We start from the raw sequence: 25,052 nt of genomic DNA on the forward strand, positions 1-25,052 counted from the left end.
GCCTAGACCAACCACACCTGACCAAAAATTTCTTTTATAACTTTTCCAACAAGTAGTCACCTAGCCTTTAAGTGGGGGGGGGGGAGAGACCCATTGTCTCCAAAGGCAAACCATTCCACTTTTGGAGAATATTAATAACTAGAAGTCTTCCCTTACATCAAGCTGAGATTGACCTCTCAGTAATTTCCATCCACTGTTTCTAGTTTTATCCTACAGGGTCAAGGAGAACAAGTTTAATCCCTCTTTCACATGTCAGCCCTTTGAATACCTGAAAACAGAGATCACATCTCCTCTAAATATTCTCTTCTCCAAGCTAAACATTCCCAATTCTTTCAACTGATTGTCTAGATATGTTCTCCAGCCCTCTGAACATCCTACTTATCACGTTCTATATATGACCCAGATGGTCTATGGCTTTTCTGAAATACGGTATCTAGAACTTAACACAGAATTCCAGATGTTGTCTGATCGGGGCAGAGTGTAGCAGGATTACTGCCTCTTTTGTTGTAGATAGTATCTATATCTCTTTTAACATAGCCTGGGATAGAATAACTTTTTTGGCTATCGTGCCAAATACTCTTGACTCCTATTGAATTTGCAGTTTACTAAAACCTCTAAATATTTTTTTCACAGGAATAGTTGTCTAGCTAAGCCTCTACTTTTACTTGAAAAGGTGATTTGTGGAAACCAAGTATAGAAATTTTCATTGATCTCTATTAAATTTCATTCAAGTCTATGAAGGGCCCTATCATTTAGGGTGCTATCTGGCCAAACTTTGTGTCGTACGTCCATTTTACAGTTATATGCCATATGTGATGTCATCTAAGTCATTGATGTAAATGTTGAACTACACAGGGCCAAGGGCAGATCACTCGTATCCTTCCTGAGAAGTTTCCATTTGAGCTGACGTTGACCCACTGATGATAATTCTTTGGGCTGTTGTTGAGCCAATTCCAAATCTTGCTTATCACCTTATTCATGTCTTTCCATCTTATCCAAAACTATAGCATGAAAGTTTTAAAGAGTTTTGCTGAAATTTAACCAAACTATATCTGTACCATTTCCTTATGCTACTAGAACTAGCTGTTATCCAGGGAAACAAAGGGAAACAAGGTCAGTCTGTCTGGCCAATTTGCTCTTGATGACAAAGACAAAGAGGTGGTCTTCTGAAAGGAAGACAGAATGATACAGAGAAGTAGCATGGAACACAAAAGCACTTTAAGATTTGAAAAGTACTTTATATATAGTGTTTCCTCAACCCTACAAAATAAAGAGGTGAGATGAGATGATCTTAGCAATCCCTTCCAGTTCCAAACTCTACGTGACATTTTTCTGCTTCAACAACTAAGGCTATTTTGGTTCAGGAATTTCACCTCACTCCCCACATAGTAGCAACAAATCTTAACAAACTTAAATTCTATTTTCAATGAGGAAACTGGCAGCCCTTCCTCTGTTTAACAGCAGCTGAAGCTCATGCCTGGTTTAGCTGACAAAAATTAATTAAGCATTTCCAGCTGGGTGTAGGATACCAGAGGTTATCTTTTGCCTTTGGGGGCCTCAGTTCAGCTTCATGGCATGAGGAAATTCAAGAGTAGGGCTTGGTTGGGGGAAAGTCCCAGGGTGAAATATCCAATGATGCAATAATCTAATAAGGGCCAATTGTACAACTTCTGGTATTTTTTTCCCAGGAGATTTGTTGGTATAATGGAAAGAGTATTGCTTCTGCAATTAGAGGGCCCTGGTTCAAATCCTTCCTTTGACATTAGCAATATAATCTTGGGTAAAGTCACTTAACCTCTGGGAGCCTCTGCTTTCTTATAAATGGAGAGTGGGGTTCATGTTGCACTAGATGGTGATGGTGTCTGGGGTCCTTTTCAGATGAATATATAGTCCCATTACTGGAAACAATGCTCTAAGGAGGCTATAACTTAACAGCAATGTGGGTGAATGAGGGCATGACCTGTCACCTATCTTCTTTTCTTCCAGACAAGTCAGGCTTCAGGAGGAGAAGGAAAAGTAGGGAATGAGAAAAAGGGAAAAGGAAGAGTGAAAGGGAGGAGTAAAAAAAAGGAGATTAGATATATGGAGAAGAAAAAAGAAGACTGAGGGCTAGAGAAAGAAAAGGAATAGGAATAGAAAAAAGCAATAGGATAAAGAGACCAGTAACGTTGGAATGGGAAAAAGGGAGAAAAGGAGGAAAGAAAGAAAAGTAAAAGAAAGACAGTCAGGAGATTTTGGAAAAAGAAGAATGACAGGAGCCATGTAACCTAGCCCAGGCTGCTTTCACAGTATAGCTACGGCCTGTTCAAATCACCACTTGGGTACCAAACTGCAGGTACCAACTCCAGCCCTAAACCTGAAACTTCTCTCCTCTCTCTCTGTCCTCAGTTCCTGGGCTTTTCCAAACTATAAAGAGTTGTTTTTTAGTTAATTTTTTTAAGCCCAGCCAACTTTGTTGTTTTGTTATATTGGAGTTTCATTTACAGAGGAGACATGGACTGAGATGTCAATACAGTGGAAACAACATTGTGAATGAGTGTAAGACTGAAAATAATTAAACTTCTTAAGAAACTAACCTTTTTTTTAAAGAACTTTAGCATATTCACAGAATTCTAGAATTGTAGAATAAGAAAAGACCTCAGACATCATCTAGTTCAGCATCCTACTCAATGTACATATCTCTTCTAGAGCATCCTTAGCAATAATGATAACAACAACAAACAACTATAATTTTTATAATGCTTTTAGGTTAGCAAAACACTTCACACATAGATCAACTCATTTGGTCCTCTTAACAATGCTGACAATGTTGTGAGATTAAGGCTATTATCTCCATTTTACAGATGAGGAAACTGAGCCTGAGACAGGTTAAGTGACTTGCCCAGGATCACACAACTAGGAAGCATCTGCAATGGAATTTGAATTCAGGTATTCTGATGCCAAATCAAGTACTTTATCTACTTTAGCTACTCTAACTGCCTTCTGTGGTCATTCAGCCTCTGCTTGAATACTTTCAACGATGAAGCAACATCACTAAATAACATACCCCTATTTGATTATTGGATATTGTTGACTGTTTGGGCAGTCTTACTTCCATCTACTGAAATGAGGTCTGCCTCCCTATAACTTTTTCCTATCATTATTAGTACTTCTCTCCTCTAGAGAAATGAGGGGTCAGTTGAGCTTCCTGCCTCCCTCCCACTTCTTCAGCTAGAAGTAAACAGTGATCACATCTTTCCTAAGTCTTCTCTTGTCCAGGTCAACTATCCACATTTATGTTTGACATGATTTTGAATCTCTTTACCAAACTGCTAGCCCTCTTTTCTTGACATTTTGCAATTTGTCAATGTCCTTCAAATGTTGCTGCTGTGAGAAATGACTTATCTGTCTAGAAGGAAAAGATGAGAGAACCATGGCCTATAAAGGTTCAGTAATTCACCCTGGGTCACACTGGAATGAAGCAATAGCTCTCGGCTAAAATTGGTCCCCCTGTAACTTCTCCTTGTCCTTCCAGTTCTTCCCTCTGAAGAAAAAGACAAGAAGTGTCTTCCTTCTTCATCCACATGCAGACAGTGTCCACGCCCTTCATGTCTTTACTTGTGTGGTCTAAACATCTAGTTCCTAAGCAGGTCAGGATGCACTTCTATTTGGAAACATTTTGTCAGCAGCAAGTGCTTAAAAGTAATTAAATCTGACTTCTTTGCAAAAAATCTGTGACTTAGAATTTTCTCTAATTTAATCCGAAACAGCTGTTCTCCAAACACAATGACCCCTTTCAACACATTCTAGGCCTTCCAACAGCTCTTTTAAAAGGAAGATATGCTAGTTAGGAAGTTCAAAAAGAAGGTGTAAGAGAAAAATAAAAATGACACTCTCACTTCACTTTTTTTTTTACTTAGTTTCTGACAGACGCCTTTTAAATGGATCGGCTTTATGCCATATTAGTGGAATGGTAAGAAAGAGAAAGACAACTGGATTTCTAATCAGAGCACCTGGGTTCAGATCCCAGCTCTGCTACTTACTACCCATGTGACCCCAGGATAAGGCTTAACCTCTTCCTGCCTTAGTTTTCTCATCTGTACAATGACATTGGATCATATGAGCTAGCCATTAATAAATTGATCTTGTCCTTGATAAGCCAAAGAATACCCAGAAGAGGGCAAACAGAGTGATGAAAGACTTGGCATCCATGCCCTAAAAGGAACTGGGATGGAACTAGGGATATTCAGCCTTTGGAAGAGTTAGGGGGCACATGATAGCTGTCCTTAAGTAACAGAAGGACTGTCACCTGGAAGAGAAATTAGATATATTATGATTTGCCCTCAGAAGGCCTAGTACTATGAACAACAGGTATCAGTTTTGAGAAGCTAATAAAGCATTCATTTAACACATCATCTGTGCTAGACCCGAAGAATACAAAGACAAAAATGAAGTGGTTCACACACTCAAAGAGCTTGCATTCTATTTGGGTTGGAGGAAGGAACAATACAGTTCTATATAAGTATATACAAAAGGTATATGTACAAACACAATGTAATTTTTTGGGGGTTGGGGAAGGTGATCTAACAGCTGGACAGAGCAGAAATGGGCTCATGTTGATGATTTTGATGAAACCTAAGTATTCTAAGAGGTGGAAGTGAGGATGAAGTACATTCCAAGCATGGTGGGCAGCTTGTGCAAAGAAATGGAGAGGGAGGATGGAATATCAAGAGTAAGGGGGTAGCAAGAAGGCCAGTTTGGATGGAAAGTAAAGTGTGCAAAAGGAAGTGATGTGAAAAGAGGTAAATTCTGGATTGATGTAATGACAAGCTTCCTAATAACCAGAACTCTCCAGGTGAAATGAACCACCTCAGGAGGTGGAGGGCTCCCCGTCACTGTACCTCTTTAAGCAAAATCTGGATGACCACTTGTTGGGTACACTATAGAGAGGAACCTTTATCATATTTGGGTTGGACCTACACTGTGCTTCAAGTCCTTACCTTGTTCAAAATGCTGTGATCCCATGACCTGTAAAGTCCCTTCTGGCTCCACATCTATGAGCCTATGTCTTTTTTTCTCCACACAACACAGCAGAAATATAGCATTGCCCAACAAGAGGTATCTCTGGTTCCAATTTTATATTAATTTGCCATACTTGTTTTGTGTCCAACTCTTAATTGTGCTCTTTTCAACTTAACAATGGTGGCTAATGGTAAAAGAACTGAGAACAGTAGACTCAGCAGAGCTCATTCTGTGAGGAGCGCAACGGAAACAATGTCCGATTGCATTCCTCAGCTGCTGTGTGCTGCCTGGAACTCTACTCACAGAGCCATTCGGGAAACATGGAGCAACCAAGGTCACTCAAGATCCCGGGGTCTCTGGAAGGAGGCATTTGGGAAAAAGTCATTTTAGACTCCCAGGTCCTCGGTAGGGAACGAAGCTTTAAAAACACGTTTCTTAGCCCCAAGAGAATGAAAACCTTAAGCTGCGTTAACCAGTTGAATCATCAGAGCAGGGGAGGTGATAGTATCTCTGTGCTTTATGCCGGTCAGAAGGTCAGAACCTATCCGGAGTACCTAATCCAGTCCCTTCCCACATGAGGGACACTGACAAGATGGGAAGTAAGGTGGAAGCACACTTTCTGGCTACTTGACTGGTAGGCAGATTCCATCCAGGAAGAGTTTTATTTAAACAAGCAATAACCATCAGAGCTAAGACAATGACAATGTACTTTGAGACTTCAATATAAGTGCATCCTTTCCTGAACTGAGGCCCTTCAGTGTAAATAAAACAAACACTGATCGACTAGAAAGAACCCGTAATAGACTAACCATCTATCTGTCATCACCAAGACCAGCCAAGCTTCATAGAGCCATGTCATCACATTGTCCACAAGGCGATAAATGTTAATCAGATATCACCACCTTGTCTGCTCTATGCCGTGCTTTCTCTGCTTCGACCATGATCTCCACCACCTCCTCCTTACCGATAATCTGAACTCTGCCCCTGGATCTCTCTGTTCTGAGCAGTGTAATTTTGTCTTATTATACTACCATGTCACTTCCCAGGCCCTTCCACGCCACACCTGGGTGGTACTCCCCTCCTCCTTTTCAGTTTCCCTTTATTTCTAGCTTCCCCTTATCAGTATGTAAGCTCCTTGAGGGCCAGTAATATTTTTTTGCTTTTATGTCCATTTCAAGTGCTCAGCTCCCCGGTGCCTGGCACATAGTAAGTACTTAAGCTCTTTCTATGGAATTGGGAAGACCTGAGTGCAAATCTGGCCTTAGACACTTACTAGCTATGCAACCCTGGACAAGTCACAAACAGAGTTATTGTTTTCCTCAGTTCCTTATTTGTAAAATGAAATGGAGAAGCAAATGGCAAACTACTTCAGTATCTGCCAAGAAAACTCCAAATGGGGTCACGAAGATTAGAGACTACCGAAACAATTGAACAACAACCTAATCAATTAACTAGCATTCATTAAGTACCTCTTAGAGATGGAAGAAACCTTAGAGGCCATTTAGCCCAACCCATCCTGAGGGAGGGAAGGAAGTTAAGTGACTTGCCCAAGGTTATATGGATAGTATGACAGTAATGGTCAAGTTGGGGGTAGGGTGGGGAATGACCTAGGTTCTCTCATTCTTGAGCCAAGGGCCACAAAAACTCAATAAAGATCATCTAATATGGCATAGATGCTTATTATGATATGCATCAGGAGTGCTCATGTTGATAGAATCATGGGTCCTTGAATTGCTGATTTCAGTGATCTGATATTTCTTCTACCTGAATCCTCATATACTGCCCTCATAAGCAATGATTAGAGTAGTGGACTTGTGATCGGAATTAGCGGGGCCCAAATATTCTGATACTCACCAGCTGTGTGACCATCTGTAAGTCACAACCTCTCTTGAGTCTCAGGCCACTTCTAAAACTACAAGGTACAGACAGGTTGTATTCTGCATCTATGGAGGACCACATTAGCAAGATCATAGATTCCTAATACCTGGATCTATTGATGATCCTTTGTCACAAGACAAGGGACAATCCATTAGTGGCCTCAGCTCAAATCTCCTGCTTTCTTACACCTGCAAAGCAGCCACTCTGAAAACCCACTTCTGTCATCCGGGGTATACTGACTGATGGCTGAGGCCCACCCAGATGCCTTCTGACCCTCTCACTGGAAGTCCTGGGGCACTTCTGAGGCTGGAGGGAAGTTGCTACCGAGAAGGGGGAGCCTTCTCGGCTTGGCCTTCCTGGGTCCAACAACCAGCTGAGCGAATTTGAAAATGGAAAAGACTGGAAAGGTTGGTCTTCCCTTTCCCATACTCACTCCATTGGCTTTGCTCAAAGCCTGGAAGTAGATGCTGTAACTTTTCAAGGGCGAGAGCGGAGCGTTCCAATAGCCATTGTAGGTTTTATTGTCCCCCACCGTGAATGGCTGTGTAACTGGCAGGTTGACAGGCTTCAATTCAGCGGCGAAATAGTGCAGAGAATCCAGGCTGGAAGCGTTCTTGTAGCTCACAGGCACCGAGAAGCACTCAATGAGGTCTGCAGCCCTCCTGGCCTTCTGAAGTCTCTCCTCCTTGACGACCAGCTGATAGACACTGGGAAAGGGAGGTAGGAAGAAGATGAGCAAAGCAAGAACTCAGTTGTCCTAGACCGCTAAAGGCAAGAGGGGAACAGGTGAACAGGCAGGGACACAGGCGAACCTTGGGACCGAAGCGTCTTGGGAGGAGAGTCCCTGCATGAGGTGGATGGCTAGTCTACCGACCCCAGCCTGCTTCAGTGGCTCTGTGTCATTCCGGAAGAATGTGTACATAATTTCTATTCTCCAGGATTAGATGGGGAACGAGGTGGGGAGACTGCATGCAACGAAACACACCTTTATGACACAGTCCTCACCACTCAGCGGCTGGGTGACCTTGGGCAACATATCTCACTTATCTGGGCCGCAGTTTTCTTGATCAATAAAATGAGAGGACTCAACTAGATGACTTTTATTTTTGTTGTTTAATCATTGCAGTTGTGTCTGCTTCTTTGTGACCCTATTTGCAGCTTTCTTGGCAAAGATACTGGAGTAGTTTGCTACTTTTCCAGCTCATTTTAAAGATGAGGAAACTAAGTCAGACAAGGTTAAGTGACTTGCCCAGGGTCACACAGCTAGTAAGTGTTCGAGGCCAGATTTGAACTCAGGAAGATGAGTCTTCCAGACCTTAGGCCCAGAGCTCTATCCACTGCAGCACCTAGCTGCTCTGATGACTTCTATAGTCCCTTCTAGTTCCAAATCCACGGTCATACGACCCTTGTCTTATGTAACCTACTGACCTGACTTCTTGGGACCTCGACTTCTAGAGGAACTGAATTCAGTGAAAATATGCATATGTCCTTGGATGTCATAGACCATCACAGAATGCCAGAGCTGAAGGGACCTTATCAATAGTATAGCGTAATGCTCTCATTTTCCAGATCTAGAAACTGAAGCCCAGAGGATCTTTCTAAGGTCATATAACTAATGAATGTGACACTACTCTTTCCTCCAATACAGGGGTTCTTAAAATGTTGATTACCATGGACCCTTTTTGGTAGTCTGGAAGGCAAGGAGACCTTCTCACAATGATGGTTTTTTAAATTAAATTCTTTATGAGAGCTAGCATTTCCATAGCAATGTAAGGTTTTACAAAACATTTGACGTATGTTATCTCATTTGATTCTTCTAATAGCCCTGTGAGGTAGGTGCCATTATTAACCCCTTTTTAGTTGAGAAACCAAAGGTGAGAGAGATGTTTGGTTTAAGGAAATACTAAATTTCAGTTAGAGGTTAGTGAAAATAAAGATGCCATTTTTTCCTATCCAGATTCATGGACCCCCTGAGGTTGAGAACCCCTACTTTGTACTATACTTCTGTGTCCTGAGATTCTGTTTTATCAGACTCTGAATAAAACTGGGAGATTATGCTGAATACATTTTATCGCAGTAGATGCTCTCATGCTGAATAATGCAGCTTCTGCAAGAGCGCCAGGGGTAAAGTGTTCACTTCTCTACCTGCTTTCCTTAAGGGGCCACAGCCTCCGTTGAAAAATAGTAAATGTTTTCAAACAATAATATGGGTCTTTGGGTCTCTGGGGTGGGGGGTGGACTGAGGTGGGAGGTGTTAGGGGAAGGGAACACGTTCTGAATTTTCACTCCAAACAAAATGTCTTTGAAAAGTTGAAAATCTGGATAGCTTTCCCCACCTGTTTGCATTTTTGTTTCTTTCCTTCTTACCTAAATCCAGTACTACATTTTTTTTGAGGCAATTGAGGTTAAGTGATTTGCCAGGGTCACACAGCTAGTTAAGTGTCTGGGGCTGGATTTGATCTCAGGTCCTCTTGGACTCCAGGGTTAGTACTTTATCCATTGCACCCCCTAGCTGCCCCAATAAATATAATACTTTTAAAAGTAACCCAGAGTCACACAGCTTATCTGTATCTGAAAGTGGCTTTGAACTCAGGTCTTCCTGACTCCTGATAGACCTGGCACTTGCTCTATCCACTGTGCCACCTGGAAAGATGCAGGTTTCAATTCAATAAACATTTATTGAGCACCTACTGTGTGCCAGTCACCATGTTAGGCACTGGGAGTTCCAAAGACAAAAACTAAACAGTGTCCACCCTCAAGGAGCTGACATTCCTCTTGGGGACAATAACGTGTATAGATAAAAGTAAATATGAGGCAATGTGAGAAGGGAGAGAGAAAAGTTCAGTTAATTAGTTGTTTGCTTTTTAAAAATTTTAACAGTGTTCTCTTCTTAGCATCCCCAAACACTCTGCAGAACCTACCTCAGCTAATCCCTCTACACTTGCAGAAGCACTGAAAAAAGGCAGAAAAGCAAGGAAAAAATTCAGCTTGTGGAGGATTAGTGGTTTGCATAAGGGAAGGGCAAAAGGCAAAGGAAAACGAGATTGACTTCAAGCTAGTCAGGCAGTATGCTTCTTGCTTCCTTTTCATTTCTTTCCATAGCAGTCCTCATATTTTGACCAGAGATCTATTTTTTTCTGAAATAGACAAATTATTGGGATTTGAGGAGGAATAGTGGGTGAGTCCTTCTTTCTTTTCTATTTGTGAGTCCCAAAATTTTATTCCCAGCCTAGTTAGAATCACACAAAATAACAAAGCCTATCTCATTCCCAAAGGACGGCTGCATTAATATTGCAATTCTTCCCTCCCTCTCTCCAGTGCAGCTCCTGTAGAAATGAAATCAATGGGTTAAGAACCTCACTTCTAACATCTAAGCCTCAGATTGAACCCAGACACTGCCTGAGGCTCACTACTTCCCACTTTGTCCCTCCTGAGGCTTGTGTGTAAGGTTATTTAAAGACAAGTAACCTAAGGTAAGAGACAGGGCACTGGAGAGTCGTAGGAGAGGAATACAGAGACATGGGTTCAAATCCTGATTTTGCTATTAATTCTGAGTCCTTGAGGCTAGACTACTAAGAGAATTCCTAGGATTCCTTCCATTCCTTACACATTAGATGTCTAGGACTTTGTCGCACAAATTCGTTTTCAGTTCTCTGCCTTTCATGGAGACTAGGGCCTATGGTTATTGTAAGGAAAGGGGAAGAAAAGGTAAGCTACCCTGTTCTTAGTTATACATTTTTTTTTAAAAAAAAGAAGAAAGAAAATAATATTCTTTTTTTCCTCTCATGTCATTCTTAGTCTCCTCTGCATTGTGCTACAAATACATGTGCAGAAGAAGATGCTTTATTTAAGTTTACAGGTAAAGATAAAATCATACATAAATAAAACTATTTCCACAGCTCACAAGAAGAGCTTGCAATAAACTCTTCAGGAAAATTTGCAAGGGAATGGTAGTTTTCAGGGAAAATATTCTGATGGCAATATGAGAGTACTTTAAAATATCCTACAACAGATTATATTTACTCATACATTTCCCCTTTCTCATATTGTTCTGTCTTCAGGAAAGGTCATCAGACGACAGTCTCCCCCAGCCTTGCTCTAAGTTTACGGCATATCAAAAGTCTGTCCATCCACTTAACCCTTTTATATTCACAGTATATTAGAGCTTGAAGGAACCTTGGAAACCATTAAGCTCATCCCCCTCTTATTTTTTTTTATTAAGAAGGAAACTGAGTGAAATGACTTACCTAAGGTAACAGAGCTAGTAAGTGGCAGAGTTGAAACTAACCCCAGTCTCCTGACTTATATCCATGTTCTTTCTACTACACCAAGAACTTCCTTGTCAAATATTCAAATATTTTCAACACAACTTACTTGTGTGCACACACGCATGCATGCATATGTGTGGTATATATGTTCCTAGTGTGAATAAATCTTGTTTTCTATTTTAGAAATCAAAAGTGAACCAGTATTCCTTTCTTAGAGATTCTTATAGCCAGCTTCTCAATAATGCATTTATTTTATGAAACATAGACACAGAGAGGTCATGTGGCACAGAGGATAATATTCTGGACTTGGAAGCAGTTATGTTATTTAATTTCTCAGATCCTTACTTTCCTTATCTGTACAATGGGGATAATAAAACTTATCTCACAGGGCTGTTTTTTGTAAGGTTCAAATGAGAGTAAAACACTTTGCAAACCTTAACTGTCAGTCGCATTTGGCTAACATGTTATTGCTGTTTTTGTTACACAGACTGTAAATAACAAAACTTCAACTATCACCAAATAGGTGATCTCATATCATGGCAAATGTGTAGAGCTCAACGTACTAATGACATTGAGAATGAAGAACATAAAGTCATATTCTTGCCTATAAATGCAAAAAAATGTAACCCATAGTGATCTTTGGTGGCCTTTTCCTAGAAGTCTCCAGGAGGCAGTTACTCCCCAGTGAAAGACAATATGGCTAACGATATGAAATGTAACAAAACTCCATTTTGAAAATGAAAATTAAAGTACAGGAGATAAGGAAAAGATAAGGAGGGTGGATGGCCACACTTAGAACTTCTGGCAATGGGGCCAAGTGTTTGTTGATGTTTCAGTAATAGGGAACACTTAGAATGCTACTCAGAGGATCACTGATGAAGACGATGAAGATGATGTTTCTATTGAGAGAAAGAAAACAGCTCAGAGGAGGCCTAGTTCAGCCTGTTTCAATAATCAGCATTGAAGAAAGGCATGCCTATCATGGCTAATTGTGATTCTGTGCATACAAGGCACTGAAGTAAGGTTCATCTAGCTTTCCTAGGAAAGCCCAGATGCAGAGAGTATCCAGGATGCCTTGTCAAAGCAGCTAGGATGGTCTCTGAAACCAGGCCTGGGACTACAAGAGGCACAGAGGAGGGAAGAACAGATACTTTGATGCCTTACCCTTTCCTCTGCCCCTGCAAAAACTAAAGAGTCTCTTTTCATAGACTTGCCACCACATGTAGAAATTAAGGTTTAAACTAGGTCTGAAGGAGAAGAGGCCCCAGACAGTTAGATGAGCTACTGTGAGGAAGAAAGGAGGAAAAGGGGTGCAGCAGCTTCGGGAAGAGAAAGAGAGCTCATGTGGTTACCTGGCTGACACAGCTGGGGTCATTGTCATTGTACAGCCATGTGCTTATAAAGAGCATCCAAAAACTGGATGTTTGTGAATCAGGAACTGCTTATACATAAAAATGGATTCCCACACCCCATTTTTACTAAACAGATAAACTCAGGTTAGCAAATTCTCTGACTGCATTTCATTCATTCAACAAACACTTAAGCAATGCCAAATGGTTGGACACCAGAAAAGGGGGATTATTTTATCAGTGAAAACATTAAAGAAGATGCACTGTCACCTGTTTTGCTGCTGCACCCTAAGGACCCTTGAGTCTTTCCACTTGACTTGCAGCTGAAACTCCCTATATGTGTTGCCTTTCCCTGTTAGAATGTGAGCTTCTTGAGGGCAGGGGCTTTTAGATTTGGATCCTGAGCAGGAAGCAGAGTGATTTGTACATAGTAATTGCCTAATAAATAGTTTTCTTTCTTTTCTTCTCTCTCTCTTTCTCTCCCTCCCTCCTCCTTCCTTCTCCCTTCCTCCTTTCCTTTCCTTCCTTCCTTCCTTCCTTCCTGTATACTGGCATTTATTCATTCATTTCATTCACTCATTCATTCATTCATCTACTGTGTGTAAGCTCTATGATGGGTGCTAGGAAAGACACAGAGACACAGGCATGGTCCCTGTCCTCATGGAGCTTAAATCTAGTAAGGGACGTAAGACATACAACCAGATTAACATGATGCCAGCTTAAATATGAGTACATGAGAGGAAAACAACATGCTATAAGATCAAATGAGGGAGAGAGAAAGTGATCATTTTTAGTTTGATGAAGTTTGGAGGGGGAACTAGGAATTTTCCAAAAAAAATCTAAAATTAAATTTATTGCATATACCTTAAGATCAAATTTTCTAAAAATACAAAGCCCACTGACTTCACAAAATATGCCTTACGAGTTTGTTATTTCTAAATACTACACCAAAGAGATGACTGGGCAAAAGCTAGGCCCTACAGCAGAAGCTATGTTTTAGTTTTGATTCTAATAAAAAATTCAGGAGAAGCAAGATACATGCCCCTGAAATCTACCACGTTCCACAAATCAATCCACACAACAGCTCAAAAAGCAACAGGGGAACCAAGGAACTGTGAAGCCACAACCAAAGAGCAGATAAACATGGCACTTTTGTTCAAAATAAAACACTCAGAGACATCTCCAGAGAGCTTTCCTCTAGCCCAAGTTCACACAATGTTCACTTGGCTATCTTGTCCCTTTGCTTCATTCTTGTGGCTATCCCTAGGATCATCCATGGGGTCACAAAGAGTCAGACACAACTGAACAATTGAACAACAATCTGTAGAATTTACTTCCTGCTACCAGTGAGTGGCACAGATGTCCATCCATCTCTATCTTTACCCCCAGAAATGAGAACTTCGTCTTCAATGACTTCTGTCTGCTCTTTTCTTCCATGCTGTCTCCCTCATTAGGCTCCCCCATTGACCTCCTTGAGGGCAGGGACTATGTTTTTTGCCTTTCTTCGTATTTCCCAGGCTTAGTATAGTGCCTGGCACATAGGAAGCACTTAATTAATGCTTGTTCGAGAAATATTTATAGCAGTTCTTTTTTTTTTGGTGATTAAGAACTGGAAATTGAAGGGATGCCTCTCAACTGGGAAATGGCTAAATAAGCTGTGGGATATGATAGTGATGGAATATTGGTGTGCTATAAGAAATGATAAGCAGAATGATTTTGAAAAATCTGGACTTACGTGAACTGATGCATAGTGAAGTGAGCGGAACCAGGACAACAGTGTACACAGTAACAGCAATATTGTATGATGAAAAACCATAAATTATTCAGCTATTCTCAGTAGTACAATGATCCAAGACAACCCCAAATGACTCATGATGAAAAATACTATCCACCTCCAGAAAAAGAACTGATATTGTTTGAATACAATCTGAAGCATGCTATTTTTCACTCTTTCATTCTTTTTCTTTTGAGTCTTTTTGTACAAAATGACTAATATGGAAATATTTTACCGTGATTGCACATTTAAAAAAATTAAAAAAAAATGCTTGTTCTCTTGACTTGACACTAGAGGACCCCTTATGTGAAGCTGGGCCAGCTTCTACTCTAGAGTGATTCCAGTGAACCTCTGAGACGTTCTCTGAGAAGGGAGTTTGCTGGAAGCATCCGATAAGACCTTTTCAAGGAGGAAGCCTACTGAGTAGATAAACATGGAAGTCTGAAGATCTGGGTTCCAGGTTCCAGTCTGTCATTTAAAAGCTGTGACCTTGGGCACAGTTTCCTTATTTGCAAAACAAGGCATTGAACTAAATTGTTTTATGATTTTCCACGAACCAGGATAACTTAAAACCTTTCTTCTCCTGACAGTCACAACTTAACTGCCCATTCCCAGGGGTTCTCTCCATCTCTGGGTCTGGGTCTGACTCCTTCCATGGTAGCAGGAGGACCATGGACAAATGCCAGGTTGGGAAGCTTGATCTAGAGTTGTCCTTTCAGCCTACAATAACTGTTATACAATAAAGGCTCTATACTTGGCCAACTTTTCAGAAACTAAAGAAGCCTGGCTCTCCTAGGAAGCCAAAAACAAGTTCCCTAGAATCACTTTCAACCTCCTAAGACACCCTTGAAAGCAATGATTTTGTGTTGGGTGGAGGGAGATTTCCTCCCATGTGTTCCTTCATGCAATAATTAACCATCGTCAGGTACTCTTCTGGAAAACAAAGTCTTCGAAATCATCACAGAGGCACGTCCCACAGGCTTTGGGAAAGATGTCCCATTCTTGCCTTAAACAGTAGGATCGGAAGCGAAAGACTTGTTGCAAATAATTTGTGAGCTTTTAATGGTTACCTTACCCAAGGAAATCATGAATAAAAGAATAGTGCCAGGCAAAGCTTGCTCTCAGAAAGACAAGGTGTATTAACAATGCTATTTGAGAAGACACCCAGAGCCCGGCACACAAATTATTCACACTGAGCCCTGGGGTAGGAATACTTTTCTAATATTTCTTCTCCAGGCTAATGAAGTCAGGGCTGCTTTCTCCTGACTACCAGGAGGAGGGGATGATGCTGTACCAGTTGTAGCTTAAATAGGTCTGGTTTTTGAATTGTATTTAGGTTATAGAAAACAAGAAGTTAAGGAATAATATAATGTGGAAAGCTGTTTTCTTCTCAATTCTCCCAAATAAATTGTTTCATAGATGGTTTCACAGGAACTTCGATTTGAGCAGGTAGATGAATTGAGCCTATACCTCTTGGGTACTACAAAGGCTTTCTCTGAGTGCTTAAAGGTTCTCAACCAGACTGGTCCCAATGGTAATATGGCTGGTGGCTGGGAGAGAAGCACTGTTCTGGGAGTTGGATTCAATTCAAATTCAATTTAATTCAGCAAGCATTTATTAAACACCAGCTATTAAATAGATGAGAAACAACTAGGTGGCTCAGTGGATACAGTACTGGGCCTGGAGTAAGAAAGACCTGAGTTCAAATACAGCCTCAGACACTAGCTGTGTGAGCCTGGGCAAGTCACTAAACCTCTGTCTTAATTCACTGGAGAAGGAGATGGCAAACCACTCCAGTATCTTTGCCATGGACAGTATGGACCATGGGGTCAGGAAGAGTCAGACACGACTGAACAACAATTAACTGGGCACTGTGCTAGGCTCTGGGAATATAAAGACAAAAATTAAGGCATTTCTACCCTCAAGTTTCTTACATTCTATTAGGAGGCATCACAGTACAGTGTATGAGCACTGAACTTGTTGCCACAGGGTCTGAGTTTGAGCCATTTACTGCTTTTGTGACCTTTGGCAAGTCATTTATCCATACTGGGCCTCAGTTTCCTTATCTGTAAAATGACAATATTGGATTAGATGACCTCTAAGGTCCCTTTCATCTTTAGTTTAGTGCAATGGAAAGTGCAATGGACTTTTGGAATCCTAGGACCTGGGTTTGGATCCTGGCTCTGTCACTTACTATCTGGGTAACCTTGAACTCTACCTTTACCTTTCTTGGCCTTAGTTCACTCAAGTGTAAAACTTGGGGGGAGTCTCTCAGGTTTCCAACCTCTGGATTATCCTGGATTCCTTACTTTTCCTTATTCCATACATCCAATCAGTTACCAAATCTGTTTGTCCTTCACACCCACCTTCTCTCCACAATGCCACCACCTTAGTTCAGACTCTCATCATCCCCTGCTTAGATTATTCCAACAGCCTAATTCATCTCCCTGCCTCAAGTCTCTCAGCCTTCCAGCCCATCTACAAATTGCTACACACGACACACTCTTTCGAGGCCATTTTCCTTAGTAGAGAGCCAATCATGTGACTAACCTACTCTATCAACTGCAGCGACTTCCTATTATTACCCATTGAATAAAATAAAAACTGTTTCTATTTTAAAACCCCACACAAATTATCTTTCCAATTTCACTGAACATTACTCTCCCTCCCACACTCTGCAACCCAGAAATACCGGCCTTCTCTGAGTTCCTCACACAGAACACTTCACTTCTCCCATCTCCAGACCTTTACACTAGCCTCCCCCATTCCTAGGATGCATTCTCTCTTTAACTTCACCCAAAAGACTCTCTCTCTTAAAGATGTAGCTCGAGCATCATCTTCTGAATGAAGCCTTTCCTGCTTCCAAATTCAACAGCTACGGTTCCCTCCCTAACTTCTTTACATGTCATTGTTCAGTCATTTTCAGTCATGTCTGACTCTTCATGACCTTATTTGGGCCAGAGATACTCGAGTGGTTTGCCATTTCCTTCTCCAGCTCATTTTACAGATGAGGAAACTGAGGCAAACAGGGTTAAGTGACTTGCATAGGATCACATGGTTCTTAAGTGTCTGAGGCCAGAATTGGAGTGCAGGCCCAGCATTCTATTCACTGAACCACCTAGCTGACCGACTTCCTTACATAGCTAGCATTTATATAGTGTTTTAAGGTTTACTAAGTGCTTTACATATGTTATCTCATTGTATCCTAACAATGACACTGTGAGATATGGGCTATTATTATCCTCATTTTTCAAGTGAGGAAAATGAAGGAGGAAGTGGCTAAATGACTTGCCTACACAGCTAGTAAGTGTCCTTGGCCAGATGTGAATTCAAGCCTTTCTGATTCCAAGCCTAGCATACTTACCTACTAGCTGTTTCAATTTCTTTGTATTTGTTCACTTTTTCTTTATTCTTCATATACTTATATATAAACTAGGAATGAAAACTCATCAAGAGTAGGGTTTATTTCTGAGAACTAGCATAATGCCTGGTGCTAAATAGTAGGTGCCTCATAAATGCCTGTTTATTGATTGGTTAACCTCTAAGGTGCCTTGCAATTAGACATCTATGATCATATGAACACTCACTTTTATAAAATTTTGAGTTCTAAGATTTTTCTGACTCTAAGTCCAGTGTATTTACCTATTAGCTGTTTCAATTTCTTTGTATTTGTTCACTTTTAATTTATTCTTTATATACTTATACATGCACTTGTTTTTTTACCCATTAGAATGAAAACTCATTAAGAGCAGGGTTTATTTCTGAGAAGAACCACAGTGCCCGGTGCTAAATAGCTGGTGCCTCTTTATAAGTGCCTCTGTAAGATTTTGAGTTCCCTCCCCAAGATGGCATGCAATCTGATATAGGCTATGCATGTACAATAATATTAAACATATTTCTACATTAGTCATGTTGTGAAAGAAGAATCAGAATCAGCTAGCATTTTCTAAGCATCAGTGCTAAGTGCAAGGTTTACAAAGCTCTAAAGTCAAAACTGCTCCTGGTCTCTAGGTCCTCACAGTCTAATGGGGGGAGATGTCAAGTAATCATTACATGCATATGAAATATCTACCGAGTAGATGAAGGTAATCTGAAATGCGAAAGTCATCAAGAGGTGGTGGACCTGGGAAAGGCCTCCTGCATAAAATAAGATTTGAGCTGAGTCCTGAAGGGACCCAGGGAAGCTAAGAGATGGCTGTGAGGAGGGAGGGCATTTGAGGCACGGGGGACAGCTGGTGCAGAGGTACAGAGATGGGCAACAAAGAATCATTAAGCTGACCGATACAGCCGGATTGGATCATAGCTGGGCAGAATCCTGGTTGTCCCATCCAAGTTACTGCTTCTTCCTGTTCTAACCATTAAGAAGTTATTCCTTCCAGTCAAGTGAAATCAGCCTTTCTTAAACTAGTTTTGCCCTAAGGGGGTCTAGTGCCCCTTTCCTATGAAAACATGGAAGGGAGTAAAGTATAAGATGACTGGAAAGGTAGGAAGAAGCCAGGTTATTAAAAGTTTTAAATGCCAAACAATTTTGTATTTGATCCCCTTCCCCCCACCCCACGCCTCCCGCCCTCACCAGCTTAAAGCTACTTCTGTTATACGTAGAAGACCTTTGAGGAGACCGGGGAGGGGAGGAGTGATCCCCTCCCCCGGTCCATGTTTTTGTGGGCTAACTGGGTTCTAAGTTCATTGCTTCTATGTTGCTAACTGAAAATTCTGTCAGCATTCTCTAAATCTGGTACACTCTCAATTCAGTGCCCTGGGGCAAAATTCTGACTGTCCCATCCAAGTTACCAGTCTGGTTCTAAACATTAAGAAGTTTTTCTGGCACATCCACGTGAAATCAGCCTGTCTTAAACTTCTACCCATTACTCCTAGTTTTGCCCTCAAGCGGTCTAGCACCTCTTTCCCATGACAGCCTTTCAAATAATCCAAAGCCAACACTATGCTCTCTACTCTGTACCCTACACCCTTATGTGAACACATACCCCTTCTTCTACAGGCTCAAAACTCCCAAACTTAGCTCTGTGTGCCCAACCCCTTCACCATCATTCTTAACCTCCTATGACTGTGATCCGGCTTGTTAATGCTCTTCCTAAAATGAGGCACCCAGAACTGAACACAATATTCCAGATGTGCTCTGGCCAGGATAGAGCAGCATGGTACTATTGAGACTACCTTCTTCCTCTTCTTAGCCCTCTAAATAACTTTGTCTCTTTGTCTCTCTCTGTCTCTCAATGTCTATATCTCTGCCTCTCTCTGTTTGTCTCTTTCTTTATATCTCTCTGCCTATATTTTTGACTCTGTCTCTCCCTATCTCTGTCTCTGGTTTTCTCTGTTCATCTCCCTATCTCTGTTTCTCTGTCTCTTTGTCTTTCTCTAACTCGGTCTCTCTGTCTCTGGTTTTCTCTGTTCATCACCCTACCTCTGTTTCTCTGTCTCTTTGTCTTTCTCTAACTCGGTCTCTCTGTCTCTCTGCCTCTCTGTCTCTCTCTTCCTCTCCCTCTCTCTCTCTCTCTCTGCTACCTGCGATTTTGTTGCTGTAGGGAACTCCAGGTGAAGAACTTTCTCAACCATTGCAAATTGGCACCTTCTCTTCATTTCCTAGTTGTAGAGAGTTGCCCAGGGTCACATAGCCAGTAGATGTCAGGAGATAGGACTTGAACCCAGATCTTTTTTCATTCTGAGATCCTCTCTATCCACTAGGCGAGGTTCTTCTCAGTGCACTGGAAAGTGCTGCCATAACTATACACAATATCTAACAGTTTACTATTTTTAAACTGTTCAGATTTTTCCCCCTTCTCTTCTTATCTTGTTCTCCCATTGATTGTTCCAGGATAGCATCCTACTGTATCTCCCCACCAGGCACTGCTTCTCCTACATCTGAAATGCTCAGTGTGGCTTCCTTTTCCCTGAAGCTACCTGGGTTCTTGGGGCACAGCTTCAATGTCTATTTGCAGAACACATTGGTGACAATCCTTTCTATACTTCCACAGCCCACATGCTGATGCAGTGGCCCCCTTTTTGCAGGGTTCCAAGAAATTATGCATCTGTTAGTAAGGAAATTAACACCTCAAAGCAAACTATAATTAGGAATTCTTCAATTCGGTTTATGCTTTTTCAATTAGGTGCTCTATAATTTTAATCATGGGAGCATTAACATGTTTCTGTAATTTATATACCTGTGGTATAATTAAGTCTTGAAATGCGTTTCTCACAACTTGAGCAGTACCTGCCTGTCTGCCTATACGCTGTCAGCTCTTTGGATCTCTGCTTCCAGATGGGACCTGGGTTAGAGGGCCATTGCTGAGGGCGCCAGGTTGCAGGTAGACCTTGGGCAATAAGTACAGTAGGAAGGAAATTCTTGGCCAGGAGATGTCTTGAACATCTGGATTGTATGTAGATATTTGAATACCGAAGTTACCAGAGCTGTCATGACACAAGCCATTTCCGCCTTTGGTAACCATTTAGGATAGCTATTCTAGGAAACTAATTTCAATGAAACAGGGACAGTACTTCCTGGCAAGACTGGCATTATATGAGCACAGTGGAGAACAGATGGATTTAAATGGCAAGAAGTGAACAATGGACTCCAACTTGGACTGGGATGAGACCAAAACTTTTCCTCTCTCCCCAACTGACTCAATTTCTTCTTTCCCCTGTTTCTGTTTCACTAACTGTTCTGGGCCTGGATGCCAACGGGCACACACACTTCAACACGGGCTGAAGACTGTATGGAAAGGGAGCTTCTAGGATTTCCAGTAGTTTTGCAAATGTAGGGGAGGAGAAGGCGAGGGAAGAGCACTGAGGGTTTTTGTACTTATTGAAAATGAACCTCTGAACTTTTTGAAGGTTAAAAACTTGAACCTGTCTCTTTTTTCTACACTCACTGTAACAGCAAATTCAAATCTGCTGACTACTAAAAAAAATGAAAGTAATTGAAACTGGCAAGGGGCATAATAGCAGAAAGCTACCAGGCTGGGGTGGGGAAGAGCCAACAATAAGCATTTTACCAAAGGTTTCTAACTTTCTGGAGAACTGGAAGGAATGCTTTCTGAGCTCTGACACAGGCCATTTCCAGATGTATTATCAGCATGTGCTAGTACTAGCACCAGTGTTATTTCCAATAGGCATCACTGTCACTGTCCTAATTGCATGCTTGGTGCTAGGTATTGAGCAAGTGAAACAGACAGAGAAACCTCATGTTTTGGGATCTTATAATCTAACCCAGATGATAGGGTGGCTAGGTGACACAGTAGATAGAGCACCAGGTCTGAAGTCAGGAAGACTCATCTTCCTGAGTTCAAATCTGGCCTCAGATACTTCCTAGCTGTGTGACTCTGGGCAAATCACTGAACCCTGTTTGCCTCAGTTTCCTCATCTGTAAAATGAGCTGGAGAAGGAAATGGCAAATAATTCCAATATTTTTGCCAAGAAAACCCCAAATGGGATCACAAAGAGTCGGAGACAACTGAAATGACTGAACAAATAAACCCACATGATATCTCTGTGGGCAGGCAGGCAATCTGAGAACGAGGAAACAAATAGAGGTAACTCAAGAATAAGAGCCAGGATCACAGAGTTTGGAACTAGAGGGGACTGTTGAGCTCACCTATTCCAAACCCCTGGATTTCTAGAGAGTAAACAGAGAACCAGAGAGGGAAAGGGACTGGCCTACTGATACAAAGCATCAGAATGATGATTTGCACATGGGTCTTCTTGCCCCAAATCCAATAACAACTCTATTGAATGCTTGCTTCCCCATGAAACAAGTAGCAGGAACAATAAAATAAGCATATATTTAGACTATGAGGTTGGAGTAGTGGATAAAGAGCTGACTTCAGATTGAGGGTTCAAGTGACACTTCTGACACATACTAGCTCTGTGGCCATTGAACCTTCCAGTGTTCAAAGGCAGCTCTCTAAAAATATAAGATACAGTGAAGGTGCTGGTTTGCATTCGTAGAACTAGTTCTCTTGGGAAACTCCCAACACCAATGCAATCACACAACCTGTAAAAAATGTACATAATATAGTTGTCCTTGTAGGCACCTTCTGCTCTAAGCTATTCTGAAAACCACCACAGGTCACTTTTCCTAAAACTAAGAAAAAAGTAATTTTACAAGTTTAAATGGTGAGAACCGAACAATGGGCTTAAATCTGGACTGAGATAAGACCAAAACTATTTTCCCCCCAATTGACGCAATTTTTCCTGTTGCCTAATCCCGTTTCGCTACTCTCTCCCCTACTTAAGAACTTCATCTGGGTGTTAATGGTCTTTGGTGGCATTTCCCCTAATTATAGTCCAATAGACCAACTCCAAACTCATCGTCTTGTCACTGAAGACCCTGGATAAAGAGACCTTGGTATTTTCTGTGGTCTTAGGGAAGTTGCTTCCATCCTCTCTGGGCCTCTTTTCTCATCTGAATGAGATAGTTAGTTAATGGCAGTAGGAACTAAGGATTCCAAACCTGATGGGATCTTACAGACTGTTTAAATGGACTAGGTCAGTCTCCATAATCTCTAATGTCCCATGATCATGTAAGACATTTGTTGAATGGAGGTCCTACCTTATCCATCCTATCTACTTACTGATATTCACTTTCCAGCACATCTCTTCTACTCCAACTCGTCCTATTGCCTTTCTATCCCTCAAATAAACTATTCTCATGACCTCCTTGTGCCTTTTTTGTGTGGTTTTCCTCAGTGAGGAATATTTTTTCCCTTCCTGTCCATCTAGCAAAATCTTACCCATTCAGATCAAGTCCCTGTCTTTCCTATGAAGTCTTCTCTAGCCACCCCAGCACTCACCAGTCCTTTTTCCATCTTGTGACAGGACTTACTGTCTATCCCAGTGAATTTTATCATTTAATTGTATGCTGTCTTGCACTGAACTGTTCATTTCCTATATAGAAGGACTGCCTCCCCAATGAGATTAATATGTCTCTCACAGGCCTAGCAAACTGCTGAGAATTTAGATGTTACAATGAACTGAGAGGGTGTGATGGGAATATTAAAGGGGAAATAAAATATTACATATTTTACTTTTCTTATTGGGCAGGAGCTCTCATGTGAGTCAGTGTAGTAGAGTTCCCAGAACGCTGGGTTTGGAAGCTAGAGAACCTGGATTTGTTTATTCTTTGTGTGACCTTGGGCAAGTCCCTTTCCTTCTTTGGGTCTCAGTTTCCTTGTCTCTAAATTGGTCTAAAGGACTTTTTAATGTTACTTCTAGCTCTAATGCTATGATTCTGTGAGTGATGTTTCAGAAGTATTTGAAAGAAAGGAATTAGAAACATAGAGAAATGGGAGGAAACGAATTGGGAGGAGTTTGTGTATATGTTTGAGAGGAGTCAGATACTAGAAAAGAGGCATTATTACTAAATTACAGGATCCTAGGAACACAGATTTAGAACTGAAAGGGTCCTTAGAGGCCATCTGGATATAAGGTCATAGGATCGTACGTAGGTTTAACCCCCTCATTTTATAGATAAGGAGACAGAGAGATTAAGTGAGTTGCCCAGGACCCATTCTGAGTACTACTGTCTGAAGCAAAATTTGAATTCCAAGTTCCTCCTAATTCCCAACTCTACCACTCTATCCATGGTCCCACCTAGCTGCCTCATTTAATCCAACTTCCTCATTTTACAGATCAGAAAACTGAGGCCCAGGCAAACTCGCTTGCATCATTTCACACAGGAATTGGCAGAAGCAGTATTAGAGGCCAAATTCTCTTCCATAAGATCCATCAGGCCACACTTTAGATGTTACTCATGAGCTGCCTCAGATTAAAAAAAAAAGAAACCAAAAACCAAAAAACACTTGGTGACCAACAGTCTGGTGATGAGTTTCTGTAAATTCAGAGAGGCTAGTCCTTGGAAGACAGACATAAAATCCATTGACTGATCTGTATGCATCTCCTTCCCAGTGTGATGAGATCTAACACATTCTGTTCTCCATTGCATAGATTTTGAGAGCCAGGGTCACCTACATATCAGGATAAGGCTTATGGGTAGGATGTCAATGGATTCACAGAAATTTAGGTATATATATTCATGTGTGTTTACACATATACAATATACATATACATACATATGCACATATACACATACAGTTTGAAGAAAAACACTTTATCCATTCACAGAAATCTCATAATAGGGGAGTAAATAGTTCTTTTTAAAAAGGTTACATCTTATACCTAGTTAAAAAATGAAAACAAACATGCAAAATCTGTCAGAGGCATCCAAAAAGAAATTTCAAAATTGTCAAGGAAAAATGTTAAATTTATATCGCTAGAAGAAGCTTTTTCATTCTTTTCATAAACACATACATGTATCAGTGTTATGTAGCAGACAGACAGCAGGCCTTGAAGCTGGGAAGTTCAAATCCTACCTGTGAATCTACTGGCTCTGTGACCTTGGGTAAGCCACTTAACCTCTCAGTGATTTAGGCAGTTCTCTCAGACTATAAATAGGAGCAAAGGAGCTGATCTGTATTGGTAGAGGAAGTTTTCTCACTCGGGAGTTCCTATATCAGTGAAATCACAGGTCCAGCCTCTATCCTTATATTCACACTCATATCCAAACTCATACATATACATACAAGCCTTTCTGCATAGATAAAATTCATCAGGACAGATAGGAAGTCCTGTCAGAAGATGGAGAAAGGATTGATGATGGCTAGGGTGGCCAGAGAAGACTTCATAGAAAAGGCAGGGACTTGATCTGAGCTTTGTGGGATGGGTAGTGTGTGTGTGTGTGTGTGTGTGTGTGTGTGTGTGTGTGTGTGT

At 41.2% G+C, this 25,052-nt stretch overlaps 1 protein-coding gene across 1 annotated transcript in view; it reads right to left on the reverse strand.

Annotated features, from left to right (window-relative positions):
- Positions 1–25,052, reverse strand: part of PTPRT (protein tyrosine phosphatase, receptor type T) — an 885,105-nt gene that overhangs the window by 205,148 nt on the left and 654,905 nt on the right. Inside the window, exon 11 of the mRNA XM_027867127.1 lies at positions 7,313–7,586. Within this exon, the coding sequence (XP_027722928.1) occupies positions 7,313–7,586 (274 nt within the window). The remainder of the gene's footprint in view (positions 1–7,312; positions 7,587–25,052) is intronic.

This window comes from Vombatus ursinus, unplaced genomic scaffold (assembly GCF_900497805.2).
Source record: "Vombatus ursinus unplaced genomic scaffold, bare-nosed wombat genome assembly UNPS02014785.1, whole genome shotgun sequence".
In the NCBI taxonomy this organism is placed as follows: Eukaryota; Metazoa; Chordata; class Mammalia; order Diprotodontia; family Vombatidae; genus Vombatus; species Vombatus ursinus.